Source organism: Ammodytes marinus (genome assembly GCF_949987685.1).
Source record: "Ammodytes marinus genome assembly, chromosome: 8".
In the NCBI taxonomy this organism is placed as follows: Eukaryota; Metazoa; Chordata; class Actinopteri; order Uranoscopiformes; family Ammodytidae; genus Ammodytes; species Ammodytes marinus.
Window position 1 is genome coordinate 8,612,219 of NC_137212.1, and position 21,030 is coordinate 8,633,248.

Consider the following 21,030-nt stretch of genomic DNA (forward strand, 5'->3'; position numbering starts at 1 on the left):
TGTTTGGCGTTACCTTGAAGATGTGCGGTATGGAGTTGTTGAAATGCTTCCACTGCTCTGCGTTGAAGTTCTGCAGTTGAGCAGCGTACTCGTTCTTACTTTCGTCTGCCATGTGAGTGCGCAGGTAGAACTGGGCTTTGGCCTGGACAAATGACATCAACAAGACACTGTTAGAACCAACCTCGGAAACCGCATGACCGCATAAGAACACAAATGCTCTTTAAAAAAGGCACTTCAGACTCTTTCTGAAGCCCTGAGAAATTAAACTACAGCTGAAGAAAAATGGATTATTTTGCATTTTCCCTTTAAAGCATGGAAAGTTGTGTTTTTATAGGTGTCACATGGGTTTCAAAGGCACAAACAACACACACAAGCACGCACACACACACACACACACACACACACACACACACACACACACACACACACGCACACACACACACACCTCTTTGGGTTTCTACCACCCTGACCATTATCTACACACTGTAATGTGAGCATGAGGGTAAACATTCCTGATGCATCTCCGCTTATTTCCATCGTTTTCTGTAAAACTGTTAAATAGACAGTACCTCATCTAAAACCCAGGCTTACTGAGCTCTATATGGAAAGGTTTATTTTCCTTTAAGCTTTGACATAATCCTCCTGGTTTAATAATACAGTAAGTGTGGGGGCAAAGGGAGCTCCAGTATAATTTCATAGGCATCAATTATACAATACTTTATAAGCAACTTAAGGTAAAATAAATTGCTACATATGAGGGTTGTGAGGGGAAGCAAGTTATTCTGTTACTGAATTTTAGATGTTTAAACAAGGATTTAAGTGTCAAAAGAGGAAAGAAGTGTGTTTTTATTGTCTACGAAGCTATATCTGTTTTCATTGCACTGTTGCTGTCCCTCACTATAGACTGGAAGTAAACATGCTGGTATTTCTCCTACTAATAATAAATAAGGAGAACAGTTTATAGGTATATAGATTTATAGATAGCATATCCCACTGGTTGACAGATGAACAAGTCAAGTCAACTGTATTGCCAATTTCTGCAATATGTGCCAGGCATACAGAGGAATCGACAATAATAATAATAACAATAACAATAATAATAATAATAATAATAATAACAATAATAATAACAATAATAATAACAATAATAATAATAATAATAATAATAATAATAATAATAATAATAATAATAATAATAATAATAATAATAATAATAATAATAATAATAATAATAATAATAATAATAATAATAATAATAATAAATAAATAAATAAATAATATCACAATAAATAAATTATAAATGGTGCAAAAGTAATGCCAAACCAAACGTTAACGAAAAACGAAAGGAAGAACATTATTTTCCGTATAGATAAATGTGAAAATCACTGATTTAAGTGGAGAAGTGACAAAAAGCGAAATGATTTACTGCAGGACCTACCTTCTCCACCTCGGATTTGGTGGCGTTGATGTCGTTATCTAACCGATCGTAGCTAATCTGGGATTTCTCTGCCTCTTTACAGTCTCTCTCAAACTTCTTTTTACTCTGAAACAGAAAGAAAAACAAGCGCCAGGTTAAATATATCAAGGAATACAAAGAGCATACTGTATGACCTGCTCGTTAAAATGCACCGTGTCGATTTCAAAGAGCTGTCAGTACATACAGCTTCAAAGAAATATGTGAATGAGAGGTAACAAATAAAAAAAAAAAGGCAAAAAGAGAGAGGGAGAAAGGGATGAATCAGAAAGAGAGAGATAGCTCACTTCCTGCCAGCCCATCTGGGTTACATTAATCGTGAAGGAAACAGCAGAGAATAGCTGAGCCATTGCAGTCCAGTCACTAGGTAGTCACTATTAAAAGTCATGCAGGCCACACACGGACACACTCTCCTTCAGATGTGGATGCTAAAGGCCAAAAACACTGACCCAACATGAATTATTTATACATTTAACAAGCTGCAATTAGCTTTTTGGCTCTTAAGAAATGATCGTGGTGGTTAATTATATGTTTTGTAACCAGCAGATTGTTTTGAAATAAACTCGGCGAAAGCAGTTAAATGACCTCAGAAGTGAACAAATGGAATCTCTCTCTGGAGCCTTTTTAGGAGCCAACAAGAAGGTTGTCAAGCGCCAATTGTGTCACATGGGCATTTGCTCTGGGTTGATTTGAGAGAGGCTGGTCTACACTAAGGCCTGTGTGTACGTGTGTGTACGTGTGTGTGTGTGTGTGTGTGTGTGTGTGTGTGTGTGTGTGTGTGTGTGTGTGTGTGTGTGTGTGTGTGTGTGTGTGTGTGTGTGTGTGTGTGTGTGTGTGTGTGTGTGTGTGTGTGTGTGTGTGTGTGTGTGTGTGTGTGTGTGTGTGTGTGTGTGTGTGTGTGTGTGTGTGTGTGTACTGGTCCGTGTACCCATTGCCAGGAAGATAGAAAAGGACACTGGCTTCTTTTTCAAAGGTCAGAAACAAACATTCTTCGATTATACTTTTCTATTCATTTGAATGGAACAGTGCATTAGAGCTAATATTGCTAATTGTGATATAAAGACTATATAAGCTCCATAAATGCCAGGTCTTTCTCTTCACTAAACAACGGCAAGTGAGTCCACATTTGTCCTGCAGTCACCTCTGTTAGCATTTCTCGCATTCCCTTTGCAAACCAGCATGAAACGAGTACAGCTGGCCCTCTCCTAAGGGAGAATATTTACACTAAACACTTCATTTCCACTCTCCATCCCTCCTCCGTCTCCCTCCCTCCCTCCCTCCCTCCCCTCTCACTTACACTGTCCATCTGTTTCCAGCAATGATCCAGAAACTGCTGGGCCTTCCTGCCCTCCTGTAGATGCTGCACACACAAACACACACACACACAAGAAAGACACATTTACATAGGAAACACAGGGACATGCACATAAACAGTGTGCAGAAGAACACATTCAAATACAAAAAATGATTGGACTTTGTGTCACAGTGACATCAACAATAACAAACCGGTGGAAAGAACAAAGTGCTGAGGCCACAGCCACAGATTTACAGGAGTCCTGTGACTGCAGCAGTAAAAATAAAGAAATGAGACTTTACTCCGCTCAAAATGAGTAACTCATTACAAAAGCCAGACATTACCAAAGTTTGAAATTCCTGCTGAGAAACGAAACATTTCATACTATGCGTTTGATTTATAGAATAAATAAATGTTTATTTCATTCGTCAAAATAAGGTCAAGGCATCGGCTTCTTTCCTGAGCTGTGTCACCAGCATCGGAGAACAAGAGTTTGCTCCGTTGTCAAGGAGATGCATCTGTTGACATGCGCTGATCTCGACCACATGCCGTGGTTAGAAGTCCAGGAAAAGCTAGCTACAGTTACTGGAGCAGGAATTGGGAGCGTTTTTTGTCAAACTACTAATTTCCCAGATCAAGACTGAACTTTGCAGCAGAGGTTGTGAAGCCTGAGGATGACATCATAGCAGCTACTGAGCGTGCAAGTCGACAGTTAAAACCTCCGTGACAACTCAGCAAAACTCCATCAGCTCATAAACACCATGTGATGGGGTTCCAAACTCTAGTACAAGCTAAGAAGAATACCTTGGAGGTGCAGCTGTTCTGAAAAAACTCCTTATTTCCAAAGTAAAAAAAACTTCCCTCCAGTGATTTTTTATATAATTTGTGACATGCTGAGATTGGCCCCTTTAAAAAAATAATATTTTCCTTTTTTTTGACACCGACGTTATAAGACAAACTATCAAATGCTTTCCGGGTTTCGTTGTGCCATGACAAGAAAGGTTTAGTATCTTAGTACCTACCTAAAAAAAATTAACATAATCACAATATTGCCATTATAGTATTAGGAAATCCATATGACACACATACACAAGCAAGACCATAAGTGAGTACAAAAAGCATGTACATTGCAGCAATGTGTATCATTTGGTGGGACATTAGATGCTCTACAACACTAAACAAGAAGGGGGCGCTGTTCTTCCAAAGCACATGGGGCCTTAGCTTTTGGCACTGGCAGTTGGGGACAGACGTAAAAGACAGATGGTTTACATCACTTCCAACATATTTATCCTCTTGAGAAAAGCCAAAACAGAAAACAATATGCATATGAGGCAACACTCAGGAAACCGAGGGGCAAACGGCAACATCCGTTTGATGACGGGAAGCAACAGGTTTTCTGGGAAATGTGGTTTCAATTATCAAAAAAAAAAAATACAGGTTTCTATTTTAATTCAAATCGTAGTCAGCAAGTATGAACTGGTTAGTGTCCTACTCACATGCTTCCTTTCAGCCTTGATGTCCTGGCTGTACCTCATCAGCTCTCCGTACACCTTGTGATTCATCTCCTCGGCGACCACCTCCCTCTGACCCGCGTAGTCGTTGAGTTCGTTCAGTACGGAGTAGAAGGACAGACATGACGTGAACCTAAGCAACAGAAACGCAAAGACACAAAATGTCACTCGTTTGAAAGAGACTTCCTTTCTGTCTGTTCCTGGAAGCATCGCAGTGTCCATTATAGAGTTGTAGAGAAACCGGAGATTAAATGTTACGCTGATATTCCAAAGTATATAATATTTGCATTTTACAACTTTATCCAGAGTATGATGTGAGAGTCTATATTTAGAGCATGAATCTACAGCATGACGGCAGCGATTGAAAATCTTCCCATTCAATATGTTCCTTTGCTTGATTTCCAATGTTGCACTCCCATGTGAGTTTTACTCATCAACAACAAAATTGTTGTCAAAGAAAAACAATTGAGAAATGATCGTGGCTTGACATACAGAGATTGCAAGCAAACAGACATTATTTTCATTCACTTTTTGAGAGATTGTCATGGCATCCCTAATTCAATGTTTCAGTTCAATTAAATGTACAATTTTGGTTTAAGTACATTGAGTCATTCCTTATTTTGAAATGTGCTATATAAATTAAGTGTTCCTTTAGCGGCCCAACACACTTCTGACCAATTAAACTGTTGTGTGACTTAAAATGAATTTGCAAGACTCACAGAATTTGTGGAGCCACACTTAGAAGGATAAAAATATACCATCGAACAGCCTTTTCCACTCTTACAGTGTGCAAGCAAAACGTTTGACTCACCTCGGCTCCTCGTCTTTAGGGCGTTTTGGACAGTATTTCTTCACCAAGTTCCTGGTAGGAAAGCAAGAGAAGAGGAGACAATGGTAAATAGAATACAAAATACTGTCTGATACTTTAAGCCTGGTAGAGAGACAGCGGTAAACACACAGGAGGCGCACACACACACACACACACAGAAATAGAGAGAACGTCTCAATATTTTATTAAAATTGAATCAAAGTTTTAAACATCAAAGGTCCCTGCCTATTCATCCCCTCAGGCTCTCTCAGTACAGACTCAAGGAAAGCAGTGAGTTAATGATTTAACTAGAGAGCAGGAGAGGGTGTGTGTGTGTGTGTGCGTGTGTGTGTGTGCGTGTGTGTGTGTGTGTGTGTGTGTGTGTGAGAGAGAGAGAGTTTTCAAATACTTGATTTACTGCCTGAACTGTCTGTGAAAGCATGCACATAACAACACATCTTTGATCACTCTTCAGACCTGCAGCAACAGAGTGTGTGTGTGTGTGTGTGTGTGTGTGTGTGTGTGTGTGTGTGTGTGTGTGTGTGTGTGTGTGTGTGTGTGTGTGTGTGTTTATGTGTATTCTGAAGGGATTTCCCCTCTTTGAAACCAAATGAATTACCACTGGGACTCTACTGGGTTTTAATGAGAATCACTGGGTTTGTGCCTGCTCGAACATTGTTTTAAAAATAAATTAACATTTGTAGTAAAAAGAGGAAATATCCATTACCCTCTCGGGGAAATAATTTTGTTTTCTTCAAATGTGTTGTTTGCCACGCGCACGCGTACACGTACACACACACACACACACACACACACACACACTCTCACACACGTTTGCTTGCGTTGTGTGTACCTTAGCTGCTTGGCGTAGGTTTGCTCTATGTCCAGCCTCTCCTTGACAAACTTTGAGTAGCGCTCCAGAAAGTCGATCCCCCACTGGGTGTGTTTGTCCAGATTATCAAACTGGTCCTGGAGATAAAAGAGGGGGAAGAGGGGGGGGGGGGAGAAAAGAGAGACAATCACTTTTAATACAGATCAAAAGGCATTTGTTGTTGGAGAAACGACAAAAAAAAATTCATTAAAAAACATTGAATAATGTTTCATTTGTTTTCAGCTGATGAAAACGAATGAATGAAGAGTCAAATGGAGTTGCCGTCACAGCTGAATAGAGAACTGTCTTTGTTTTTCAGACACTCAGGGTTTAAATGAAGGGTCACGACGATGACTCAGCAGCCTGTCTGTCTGAATATAGGTTATTCTTATTCACACAAATACTATACATGTCCTCCTGTCAATGAGTCCGCCGTGAGTTGCATTGTCCTCAATAACCACATATAGACACACACACACACACACGTAAACCTGCATATTCAAGATTCAAAAGGGTGTATTTGTCACATGCACAACAATTACAGCAGCAGCCATTGGCAATAAAAGTTCCAGGCGATGTAGCAAATACTAAGCCAGAATCAATTTGGAAAATAATCTCACCATGATCCAAACATATTATACAAATGAATGAATGCAAAAAGATAAAGAAATGCCAAAATGGAACAATTTCCTCTCTCCGCAATCATCATTCATCCTTCATTAGACTCCTAAATGATCCGCTTATTCTTATTTCCACTATTACTATTATTCTATTGATATCAACATGGCATTCTGTAGCATATGACCCCAAGTCAACACAATATAGTGAATTGATCACATGATATCAAGAGGACATCTCCACCCGTTCTGTGTGACTTCAGGATTGATAGACTGGAAACAATGGCTTCGCTCGACCGGAAAAACACAATAATTTACAGCCCCTGAACACACACACACACACACACACACACACACACACACACACACACACACACACACACACACACACACACACACACACACACACACACACACACACACACACACACACACACACACACACACACACACACACACACACACACACACACACACACACACACACACACACACACACACGGATTACAGCAGCTGCTTTGTTGTGAGATGTCTATTTGTACTGACAATAAACAATCTCCACCCTCGTCCCACCATCTCCTGTGTGCGTGTGCGTGTGTATGCGCGCTCTGGACAAATTATTATATGATTAACAGTCAGTTTAGTTAAAGCGATTTAGTCCATTACAAAGCACAGTTATTGTCTTAATTCATCCCTTATTTCTCATGTGTCGTGTAATTATTGTTTAGTAGAGAAGCTGCCGTCAAAAATGTATAGATGCCTTAAAAGAATATTTTACATCTGGGATTCTTTTTGTACAGCAAGTTTAAAAAAAATGTTTATGTTTTATTTTCCTTTATTGATGTGCATTTTGTTAGTCTGTTAGATTTAACATCGAATTTACCAGAACTGTTCGGCAAACTGAAAGTTCCTTGATTACCGTATATCCTGATATCAAATCATGAAACTAGTTTGCGCTGGAAATGTGATGGCCGTGATGTAAAGTGGGCACACAGTGTAGTGAATGCTGTTAAACATTCAAACATTTATGGTGCCTATAGAATGAATGTCACAAGCAAATAAACCTTAGTTAAACATGGCTGAAAGAATCCTTTATTCATTTACTGTAAATTCACAGCAAACAAATGCTTGTGGAACCTGCCCAGCACAAACACAGTCTTATCTGCTGCCTACTGAGGTGGTTGCTTGTCATTGAAAATGTGGAGCCAGCGATTCTGGAGAACGCTTGTTTACAAAATCACTTAATATTAGCACAGGATTTATTTGCAGCGCACATACAGTATGTAGTGGATCGTGATGAGATATTCACTGATTGTTACAAAAAATAATGACGAAGAGCATGCCCCAGAATAGCTGACTCCACCTTTAAGTGACCACTAAGGTGGTAATAACTTTAAGGGAGGGACAGGTGCTGCTTATTTATTTCTTAACCCTATGTTTACCAGTCAGACTGCAGATCAAATCTGCATCTTTCCAGTTACAAGCACCAGATATGCTGTGCCCGCTGCTATCAGAAACTCCAAATATTGTATGTTTTTTTTATCAGCTTTTAAATATGAAAACAACAAATAGATCTCAATCATAGTCAGCATAGTGAAACAGATACGGTACATTAGTGGTTGTATGGCAACTTGGATCAACACCTCGACTGTTTGAAACTACAGAAACGTCTCAGATAACAAAGGACAATCGAAAAGGTGGAGATAAGCCATCGTGGACGCTGAAATATCGATATCCATGAAGTACTACCACTCTGCCTTTCTGTGTGTGTGTGTGTGTGTGTGTGTGTGTGTGTGTGTGTGTGTGTGTGTGTGTGTGTGTGTGTGTGTGTGTGTGTGTGTGTGTGTGTCTTTCAACACAAAAGGGGCCTGGACTGTAGCAAATAAGAGTCGCCAAGGGAAATTGGAGACTGCAGACCTCCTTGTTTGTTCCGTTATCTTTTTCTTCCAATATAAAGACAGCTTTCAAACAGGAAGGCTGAGCAGCATTGTGCCTTGTTTGCCTATAGATGAAAACAACCTGTTATTGTGGGTGAGTAGATGATCATATCTCTTGGCCAAACATTCTTGATACTAAACCCGAGGACAAGGGCTCGATCTCCTGTGAAGCATTTTTCCTTGCTGAAGTGTCTTTGGTCCAAGACATTGAATCCCTCCTGCTATAAAACTATATTAGACTGCTGTGTCAGAAATGTTTTAAAAGTTAAATAAATTGCAATATCTCAGCTGATAGTAGTAGATTTTTTAATTTTTACACTTTCACAAGCCATCTTGATATGGGTCCCTTAATCAGAAATATGTCATGCTTGAGTGCAAAACTGCCCTGACGTGAAGGTAGAAAATGTCCCTGAAAATTAGGAATGGACTTAGGATCATTTTTGCATTGTAGTAATTTGCACTTCAAAAATCAGTTAAGTATAGGTGCAATTAATCATGTTACTTGGATGAATAAGTTCACGTAAAACAATAGCAATTCTTAAATCAACTTATTTCATTGAGCAACGAAAAAAACTGGAAGATATATCACTCTGATTGGCCTGAGTGGATAGGGCAAAAAGAAAAAAAAACAACCATACTTCCAACAAGAAATTGGAAAAAAAATAGCAAAATGTCAGGGCTTAGCAATAAAGAGAAACAACTGGGCAATTCAGTTTGAATATCATAGTCTTAAATGTTCTTGTATTTGTGCAATCACTGCACGCTGATGTCCACCATACGTCATTCACTAAAGCCTGTATAACTCAAGGTCATATCTCTGCTGGGATCTGGAGGAAGAAAAATAACACTAAAAAACAGACAACATGAAAACCCACTGAGACAATCAAAAAGGACGCCAGCATGTTAAAACAAACCAGTGACAGGAGGGAATGGGGGGGGCTGAAACGTGGGCTGGCCCAGAAAATCTGAATCCTTTGGAGATTTCGAGGCTAAATGCCATTTTTTAATCAGCGAAAAAACAAAAATGTCCCAGTGGTGCAATGCAAACGCCAAGTGTCTTAACTGACAATTTCAAGCATGTTTTGTAATTCAGAGACACAAAAGAATAAAACCGAAAAAGATTCAACAAAGATGTGACAGACAACAGACCGCAACAAGAGCAATCAGGATAGAGAGTTGTGTCAATAATATCATGTGGTGAAAGCCTGCTACCATCCCGTCTGTTAGCAGCCTGTCTCTACCTCCTTTGAGCCAGCCTGTCTGTCTGGGGTTGCGTCAGCCTGTGTGTGACGGTGTCTATGAATAAGTAATAGACTATATGAGCTCATGGTGTAGTTTGTGGCAGGCTGAGCGCAGCAGACTGGCCCACTGGGGAAATGACATCATCTCTCTCTCTCTCTCTCTCTCTGTCTCTCTCTCTCTCTCTCTCTCTCTCTCTCTCTCTCTGCTCCCAGGAAAAGTAGCTGCAATCCATCCAGCAGCCTTCACTCAGCGACCAACGCTAGCGCAGCACCTGCACCGGAACACATCCTATCCACAGGGGTCTGCTTTATGATTCTTTTTTCTGTCTGGTAAAACATTATGGAGGCTAGCAGTTGCAATCTCTCTCTATCCAATATATTCCTAGTAGCGCATTTCAATGTTAGTGAAGCGAGTGCACAAGCAAGGTTTGATTGGTAAATTTGGTTTCCTCCTCCACAAACGATGTAACCTTGCACCGCCCGCCATACCTACTTCCGCTCAATTTTCATTTCCCAAATGAAATGAAGTACGATGGTCTGGTAGGACCAGGCTACATACAATGTAGCATTGAACCCAAATGTTACTTTCAGCATAGTGAAATAAGCCTGCTGTTAAAATGTTGGAAGTTTTAGTTGTGCTTTTCTATCAACAAATAATCTTCTATATATTTATGAAGATTTTTTTTTTAAATGACACTAGCTTTGCCAAGCAGCATCCACAAATGTAACAATAAAAATACATCAACTACTGAGTCAATCACTTGGTTCAATATGTTGTTGATCGACATTTGAACAGAAAACACTTACAAACGTTTTCTTTTTATAACTATTAGAAAGGAAGAGCAGGATATTAATACTGAAGCAGAATAACAAACTGCTGGACTCTGAAGTGAAAGTTGCACCAATGGCCATGTAATCAGTAGCAGCAACACAACATCCTGTCCCATAACCGTCACATAATCACAGGAAGGGATGCCTACACAAACAAAACAATAACACCACAGACCACACCCTCAATCACAGCCCAATTGACTTGTTGTGTACTAAACTGAGAAAGAAATGTTTGCACTGAACCTGACGGTACACAAGAGTATGTTTAGCCTGCACGACAAATATGCCCATAAAATCCTGCCTGACAATACAACTACAATCTACATACATTGTAATTACGACCAACTAGAGAAATAGGCAACGGAACCCTAACCCTCAAAAACAGTAATGCATATTAAGGCTTTTTTTCTGATGCTAGTTTTTATAAATCTAAAATCAATCAATTATTATTATATTATTAAAATTGTTACGTGATGTGTTTCAGAAAAAAACAGGCGCTATATTATCCAATTTTACTTGGGTTGTTATTTTGCCCACTACAATTACACATAAGCAACATACAGTACATTGGCACATTGGCCATGCCTAATTGGACACATGCCACTTTAAGTGGTGACCAATAATATTTGTTCTCTCCCCATGTTCAAATCATTATAAAGGGGTCAAATCCAGGTCTGCTGTGTTTTATCACTGGCTGCTTTAATGAGGTTCGATCTCAGGGTAAGAGAATAAATCAGTCATTTAGCTCCCAGACAAGTAGTGCTAGAGACGCGCTGTGAACACCCTGATAACCAATGAGACGGCTAGACAGCCCACTCCCCAGCCAATGGGAGAGCCGAACTGTGTGTGCACTGCATTCCATGGAAGAAGGGGTTAATTAGCATAAAAAATGCTGCTAGGACAAAGGACTAATTACCGAGGCATTCCAGAGCAGAGGGGCACAGAGAGAGAGACACACACACACGTCGTATGCACATAAAAACACATACACACATGGCAGGGGCAGGGTGGGAAATGTCAACTTGTCTGAAACACTGGCATCACTCTGAAGACCCCCAGGCTCTGTCTGCACAGTATATAGAGGAGTTTGTGTGTTTGTGTGTGTGTTCACTGTCTATCTGTGTTCATCTTCCTAGGAAACAACAGGAAAAAAAGGTGGTCCCTTCCAAGAATGTGAGGGGGGAGTGGAGACAAGATTGTGTGATTGTGTGTGTGTGTGTGTGTGTGTGTGTGTGTGAGAGAGACTGTGTGTGTGCGTGTGTGTGTGAGAGAGAGACTGTGTGTGTGCGTGTGTTGTAGGCTGAAGCGCACTGATGGTGAGGGAGGAGAAGTACAGCAATATGAGAGGGATTTTGAGAGGGGAGGTAAGAAAAACAAGGAGGAAGAGGGAAGAACATTGGACAGGAGAACAGGTCGGCATCTGTGTTTGATAAACATTACTTGGTCTAAGTCTGCATATATCAACGCTCAAATTCCTAGTTTAATCACAATCAAGTGTTAATGTCGAGGTTAACTTTCAATAGATCACAACGTATAAATGTATGCTTATATCATTAGTTATGCATTAGTGTTGTTAGTATAAATTACCTAGATGTTAGCAGCACACAGTCTACCTCTGCTGTGTAGATCACACACACACACACACACACACACACACACACACACACACACACACACACACACACACACACACACACACACACACACACACACACACACACACACACACACACACACACACACACACACACACACACACACACACACACACACACACACACACACACACACACACACACACACACACACACACACACACTTTTCTGAGAACATTTGGATTTGAATAGAACTGAATTTGCAATCAAATGTTTGTTGTGTTGAAAAGTATCCAATGGCCATCTATGGGCAAAACAGATAGGAGCACTGGCAGGCTGCAGCCAGGCTTGTTGAACGGGTTTATAAAGTCTCTGCTTAAGGTTTTAGCCTTAAGATAACTGTATAACAAAGCTTTCAACGGATAGCCCCCCCCCCCTATCCCCAGTGTAGCCTCATTCAGGAGGTTTGAAAAATGCTCAAACTATTAAGGCATTGGGAGCTGTCCATCCTTTTTTAAATGTGACTTTTCCTGGGGTGAAACCAACTATACTACAATTAAATGTACAACTATAGCTTTAGACTCACTTCTAACCATCACCGAGTGAAAGCCTGAATGACAACAGTCCTTTTCATCATTGCAGTTTTTATTCTTTTTTGATTTAATTGTTTCACTTTTGTGAACAGGTCATGTCGCATGGGTAATCCAAACACAGGTCATTTCATTTCTTTGTAACTCTGTTAAATATCCCACGTTGCTGTGAGAAGTCTCATGAGCGCTGCTAGCCTGTTTTATAGCCGTTACATGTTGCTAATTGGCACTCAACCTAACACGACCCACCTCTGTAGCAGAGCTGGTTATTAAATGACTTCAGTGCTAAGACTGGTTCTATACGAGTTGTTTGCATTGTGTCTTCTAAACCCTGTTAAAACACACACTAAGACACACACATACACACACACTACAAGATTTACCTTCATGTGTTTATGCCTCTAGGCCAGTGACAGCCGAAGGCATTATGTTTTCGAGTTGTCTGTTCGTTCATAATTCTGTCTGGGCCATTCTTGTGAGCGCAATATCTCATGGACGCATTGAGGGTTTTTCTTCAAACCTTGCACAAATGTCCACTCGAATTCAAGGATGATTTGATTCGATTTTAGAGGTCATAGGTCAAGGGCAATGTCACGGTGACCTCATTCCTCATGAATACAATCTCAAAAATGCTTTGTGGTTTTTTGGGGTCAAATTTAGCAACCACTCACATCTGAATTCCAAGATGAACTCTTTAGATTTCGAAGGTCAAAGGTCAGGTTCACTGCGTATTGTCATTGTGCAATATCTCAAGAACACTGAGGGATATTCTTCAAAGTTTGCACAAATGTCAACTCTGACTCAAAGATGAACTGATTAGATTTGGGAGATCAAGAAATGTCAAAGGTAACTGCCACCTTACATTTTGTGAAGTTGCACTGTACCATATTGTAGCTTCCTAGGAGCTTCAAGGAATTAGAACCTTGCCTACCATCACTGTACTTTCTCCCCTCCGTAAAATGAAATTTCCTGCACGTCTGTAGCACTACCCAAACCATAGACTAAACTGGCTTTAGTGTACACACAAATAATGTGATTCATACTCAAATTATAGATTATTTTAGTGGATTAAAACGACTCAGAGAGATAGTCTCATGGATCAGAGTCAGCTCTGAGTCAGTGAGCTGCAGACAGTCACTCTATGACTCCATGTTTAACTTCATTCACATTAATAAGCGCTTTCAAACTTTACGCTTTGCATCACTGAGTGCACCATGAGACATAGTGGGATGTTTTTAAGCTATGGTAAAACACATGTTTGGTCTGATTTGACATCAGTTAAACGGTTCAGTTGAGGTGAATGAATGGGTGTTGCTTCCGCTCATGTCATAGCTGGATGTTTTGTGCATCGTTGGATGATTATCCCAATAAGAGTGAAGAGATTTACGCCTCGCTGACAGCTGTGCAGATGCTACGGAGGAAATCTATTCATCTGTTTCTGATCTCAGTCACACACACAGTCAGTCACACACACACAGTTAAGAAACTGTACCGGAACTGAAAATCTTGTATTCTTGTAATGTCTCTAGACAGACTATCCGCTGGAATGTGAGTGAACTTTCGGTTTTTGAAATGGCTGGACCAGACACACTCTTTGTCCGTTCACCCAGGAGGCGATTTAACAGGAACCTGTCTTCACTGTGTGCCAGTAAACTCAGCTCAGGGGAAAACATCAAAAAAAGACCAACTCTTTCCTGAAGTCAAGACGGAACGCAGAAGGGGGAAAAAAAACTGTAGAACTGAACTGCTAATAAATACCTTAAACAAATACCTTTAAACACAGAACACTGTAACAGATGTTTTTGCTGAAATTGTCAATGATGGTCAACTCCATGTTTCCCCCTTTTGTAGCTGGACTGAAACAGTCGACAAACATGCTGGCAACAGAAAAGGAAAACAAATCTGATTTGTAGATTTAGACCAGGGGTGTCCAAACTTTTTTCACTGAGGGCCACATACAGAAAAATCTACGAAGGGCCGGGCCACTTTGCAAAAATAACACGTTTATCAGGACATGTAGCTGCTCTGATGTTTAGTTTCATAGTGTCTTCGTAAATTGTAATCCTTCTTCACGGCAACACTTTCCTTGCACATTAAACAGATACATTCCCCCTCTTGTTAAATGCCATTGATACACCCAGTGTTTTCTGCTTTTTTGTCCAATGTCCAGCTGGGTGAAAATAGTAGCCAGCTGAGATCCCGACTCTCCTAGGGGGGTCCGGGGGTATGCCCCCCCGGGAGATTTTTTAAAGTTTTTAAAGTGAAATGCATGAATCTGGTGCACTTTGAGAGGAAAATTAAGAGGCTAAATCTGAAGAATTTTGTATGAAAAAAATGGAGACAATGTGTCAGATGAATTAGAAGCTATTGGAGAAGGACACATAGATTTTCCATAATAATATTAATTTAAAATAAAATATTATGCAGGGTCCTCTGGGATGGGCTTAGTGCTCTTTTTCTTTTATGGGACACATTTCTGCAATGCAAAAAAAAAAAAAAAAAAAAAATTTTTTTTTTTTTTTTTTTTCAAAGGGCCATATTACATTATATTTTTAAAATCGTCCGCGGGCCAATAAAAAGCGGGCCGTAGTTTGGACACCCCTGATTTAGACGTTAATATGAATAACACTCTGGACTAGGGCTGAAACAATTAGTTGATCAAACAGAACAAGAAATGTGAACTTATTACATTAGGAGATATGACAGCAATTTTTCACAACTGTGACATTTTATAAACCAAACGATTCACTGTGACTAAACAGTTGTTATTTGCATGGTTACTCTGATCATGACCCAGCAGTCGGTCACTATGTTGTGGTTTCATACCAAAGAACTCGAAGAAATATTACTTCAATCCCTGTCACAATCCAAATCACAGTTCACCCTAATAGTTTTTTTTTGTTTTGGGCAAGTTTCAACAATATTTCTGGCCGTGGTGCAGTTTTCCCATGCTAATGGGCTTTTATGAATGAACACAGACAAGAGGCATCGGGAGGCGTCTGTGTTGAAGACGGGTCAGTCAAACATTAACCCAACGCTGCCACAGTGGACTCCGTTCCACCACATAACCACTACAGTGGGACCATTATCTCTCAATGAGTCATTCAGCTAATGCTGCAGAGTGGCACTGCTGTACTCATGTAATGATATTTAGTAAACTAAACAGAACTTTTTTTGACAGATCTGTTTAAATCAAACGAAATGTCCCTTTAAAGAAGTTTCCCCACTCTATAATACGGCCATACATCTGTGACCGTCACACTGTAACCAGTCAGAAGTTATACAATGCACAGTAAGCTTTTTGCTGACGTTGGAAATAGTCACACCTGGTTATAGATAACAGAAGAGGAAGAGGTAGCAGTGAGACAGACACACACACACACACACACACACACACACACACACACACACACACACACACACACACAGAGTGAACATATGTGTGTCATGTGTTTTTAAAGACATGGATGACACAGACTCCATCATCTGACCTCCTTAACTACAATAAGCACTGTGTAATAAACACACACACGGTCTATTTGGTGTGAATGCTGAAAGCATTCACAGCTTTAATATTCTGCGTATTTATTCTTATTATTATTATTTTTATTCCGCCACTTCTTTGTTGTTCAATAACTTCAACATACTTCAACCTTCATACAACTTCCACATATCAACATTTTCAGCTTTTCAAGGGCTTCTTGGGACCATTTCAACATTTTCAAAAAAATTCATAATTTCATATTTATTCAACGTTTTATGAAAAATATTCAGATCCCAGCCACTCATTCATACTTATTCCCACAAACTTCATATACACCTTCAATTGTTCAGCTATTTCAGGACATTAATCTGTATGATTCAGAATTTTTTGCTACACTGCAAAATTTCAAATAAATTCAACTTTTATGAATTTTAATATTTCATGCAGAATTATGATCGTTCCTACTCATTCATACTTCATCGTAGAAACTCCATTCAAAGTTCTTCCTGTTCGTCTTGCACAGCAGCAGACTTTCATAATTCAATATTTTTTCATAAAATGTATAACTTCAGAGATATTAAAGGTTTATTAAACATAAAAGTCTCTCCATGCAAATGAATGGGGAAGGATCCAAACTCGAAGAGTTTGGACATGACGCCAAACCTATCTGCTCATTCATACGTCATCCTAGAAACATGATTCTAACATATAAATATTCAGCTGACTTCCCTCTTTCATAGCTCATGAACAATTTTTTCAACAAATGTTTAGTTTTCTCATGAGACAGCCTTGTTTGAAGGCACGCAAACTCAAAATCAAACAGTGAGTGGATGGAGCTACACTCCATGATCGGATGTCAAATGAACTCCATTTTCAACTTGCTGGCCTAACCAAATTGTTTACAATACAGACCCAAATTTCACAGTGAATATTAATTGGAATCTTCTCATTCTCACGGTGCGATCATTTTTTCTGTCAGACAAACGGTTTGCGTGTGAGAGGCAGAAGTTCGGGCTTAGCGTTCATTTGAAAACGCCTCTCTGTTTCATCCCTGAGGGGGAGAGATCACTAACTGCATGCATAACAGCTGTTTGCAATTGAGACACTGATTAGCTGTCAATCACTATAGAGACCTCTGCACCTGTCTGTGACATCATTGGCTAATATGTAGGTCAAACTCCAATCATTAGGATCCATAGAGAGAGAGAGAGGGAGGGAGAGACACACACACACACACATACACACACACACACACACACACACGCACACACATGCACACACACGCACACACACACTCACACACACACACACACACACACACGCACGCACGCACGCGCACACACACACACACACACACCCTACACATACCACAGAGACACACACACCACACAGACACACACACACACACACACACACACACACACACACACACACACACACACACACACACACACACACACACACACACACACACACACACAAAATTCAAGTAGCAGTTACTCAGTCAGTTTTCATCCAATAAACTTCATACCACATTCTACATGTTCAGCTCCTTCAGGGCATTACATGGTAGTATCCTGATTGAGCTGAACACAGGGTTGGGGGTTCAATTCCCCGCTCCAACACCAAATTTTAGACTTCACCGGATTTTCTTAAAATTTTGCACAGATGTTGATTATGACTCAGAGATGACATCACAAGAGTTTAGAGGTCAAAGGTCAAATTTCAAGGTCACTGTGACGTTGCCTTTTGTGACTGCATTCTCATGAACGCTTCCACGGTTTTTCTTCAAATTTTGCACAAATGTTGATTCTGACTCATTGATGACCTCATACGATTGTAGAGGTCAAAGGTCAAATGTCAAAGTCACTGTGACCTTGATTATTATGAACGCATTATCTCGTGAACGCTTTTGGGGATTTTGTTGTGCACAAATATACATGTCACTTCACTATCTGCATCAGCGATTGTACTGCAACGTTCCCGTGTCTTGGACAGCTACGTACACATTTTTTTAATGTTGCTCCAGTTAATGATAAAATTTGGTTTCCCCAACCCCTCAAAATAAAAGAAGACGTCATTGAAATATGGAAAAGAGATAGGGTTCCAATTTAGGGTCAGGTGATAGTGTGTGGTGAACGGAAAATGGAAGTGTGTGTGTGTGTGTGTGTATGTGTGTGTGTGTGAGTGACATCACTTCCTGTCTGTTGATTGACAGCACAATCATCTGTAGATGCGTCGTGTGTTTGAACCAACATGGTGCTCTTTCAAGAGAACAACTGCTGAACACACACACACACACACACACACACACACACACACACACACACACACACACACACACACACACACACACACACACACACACACACACACACACACACACACACAACGGACTGCAATCAAGTTGTATTCAGGAATGTGAAACCTATGGATTAACCAAATAAATGCCATTCTATATAGCCTACATCCAGTGGTGTAGTCTATCTTTTTGTAGTGGGTATACTGTGATGATTCCCTCCTAGCCTCTTCTTGAATATGCAGCATAGCATTTGTACATTAAACATATGGCTTACACCGTGATTAGCTTACAATTTTGTTGTTTCTGCATTAGGTGCAGCAAAGGCAAAAACATTTTACACCTTAGCCTGCCTTTAGAAACACAGAGTTTAGGATTTCTATTCCCAGATGAAATTGGGGGGGATTTTTTTTATAGTAAAATACATTGTTACCCACTTTCTGGTGACTCTACAATAGAAAAACACTTGTATGTTCTAGATCGCGGCCCTTCTAGGAGGGTCCCGTTGTATGCCCCCCCGGGAGATTTTTTTTACCTTTTTTAAGTGAAATGCATGAATCTGGTGCACTTTGAGAGGAAAATTAAGAGGCTCAATCTGAAGAATTGTGCGAACAAATAATTTGGAGACACTAGGTCGGGTGAATTAGAAGCTATTGAACAAAGACACTTGGATTTTCCATGAAAATATTAATTTAAATAAAATATTATGCAGGGTCCTCTGGGTTGGGCTTGGTGCTCTTTTTCTTTTATGGGACATATTTCTCTGTAATAGAGTGAATGCATCTAAATGCAGTGAGAGGAACGAAGCAGAAGAACTCTGTTGTCCAGCTATTTTTTTTTCCACAGACAAGGCTGAAAAAGGCTGTATAGACTATACACAGTGCATGGGCAACTGAGGGCAGCCCCATTTAAAAAAATAAATAAACTCAATACACACTGTGCATGGACATGAACGTGACGTGATCAATTAACTTCGGATTACCTCCCAGATGAACTGATTAAATCATTAGGTTATTATCTAGACCAACCAACACATTGTATTCCACATTTTTCTGTATGATACATTACATTTGCATAATATGATGTTAATATCAAACACTAGGCAACTGCATGCTTAGTTCTGGTTAGCTCTGGTTTTCTTTCATGTTACTCAGTGCATGAGTTGACGGGGTGAATCAATCGCCACCTAAGCCTATGAAAACTGCACTGATGATCCGATCTTGAAGTGCTGGCAAAAGTTATGCAAACTGAGAATCTCACATTGGGAGAAAATAAGTCCCTGCGCGCTGGTGAGCTCCGACAGCACCATGCACGTCTCCCGAGGGGACTACTGAGCTGAATGTTGCGTCGCGCTGCCAGTAGGCTATTTTCGGGTTGGACATCGCCCTTTCTTTTACCCAACAGTCCGCAATGAAACGGGCCGTTTCATTGCTACCCTGTGATTAATCTGATTAAAAATGTCAATCGTTTGACAGCCCAAATATTTTTAGCTAGAAATGATGGGCCAATCTCTGTTAATTTGCTGCAGTAACTAAGGATGCTGCAGGCAAACAGTCAACAAGAGAGATAATAATTTTGGATGTCTACAAACTAAGAACTTCAACTTCAACTGCCGGTAAGTGGAGTTTTACATTTAACTTGTCTCGTATGAAAATGTTTTAATAAAATACTTTTGAAAACACTTTATACTATTATGTCAGTGTTTTCAATGGTTGCATGAGTTGCAGTTGAAATAAAAATGTGTCTGAAACAGAACATAAACGTAAACCAAATGTGATCAATACAATAATACTATATCATGGCCTTATCATTGTGCTAGTGTGAGTATCAAAACGTTTCTTGTTAAACGGCCGCCATCTTGGAAAGCCCGCAGTCGCCTAGGCAACGCACGTCAGCGTCCTCACCCCCGCCCCCTCCTAAAGTTCCCCGTGAGCACACACACACACAAAGTCTGTGGGTCAGCGGCCCCGTAACTGAATTTAATTCCAACACGTAATCAGTATCATGATTCATTGTTCTATCTTCATAACAAACAAAATTTCATGAAAATCGGTTCAGAATTGAGCGAGTTACAGTCTGTTTTTAGTGCAGTATGTGGCTCTGTGCAGAGAGCTGTCACACGCGCACCTAGAGAGAGAGAGAGAGAGAGAGAGAGAGAGATGAGAGAGCGCGATCCAAACAAACTGTACAGCTGTTTATAATAATCATATAAATGCATCTAACCTATATATACATATTGATATGTGCGTGAAAACGTTATTGTAGCCTATCCATGCAGTTCAGTACATTACTGGATGGAGTTAGCTGCTAATCTTTGGCCTGAACTGGGCTTGAGAAACAATCTTGTGTTTAATGTTCGGAATGACAACGGTCCTTGAATGCGTCCCGTATCAGTATCCTGCACGTGCAGCTGCCAAGCTAGAGTTCTTCGCTCGGTCTGAGGTGAGTGATTAACGTCCAACTCTTTCACCATAAAAC

At 40.1% G+C, this 21,030-nt stretch overlaps 1 protein-coding gene across 2 annotated transcripts in view; it reads right to left on the reverse strand.

The window, feature by feature from the left end:
* fnbp1l (formin binding protein 1-like) overlaps positions 1–21,030 on the reverse strand; it is a 74,165-nt gene that overhangs the window by 14,904 nt on the left and 38,231 nt on the right. For both annotated transcript variants that reach the window (XM_080032586.1, XM_080032587.1), the window contains exons 2-7: positions 5,941–6,056; positions 5,091–5,141; positions 4,265–4,412; positions 2,772–2,834; positions 1,439–1,543; positions 14–142 (exon numbers count right to left, since the gene is read on the reverse strand). In XM_080032586.1, coding sequence (XP_079888712.1) covers positions 14–142; positions 1,439–1,543; positions 2,772–2,834; positions 4,265–4,412; positions 5,091–5,141; positions 5,941–6,056 — 612 coding nt within the window. The remainder of the gene's footprint in view (positions 1–13; positions 143–1,438; positions 1,544–2,771; positions 2,835–4,264; positions 4,413–5,090; positions 5,142–5,940; positions 6,057–21,030) is intronic.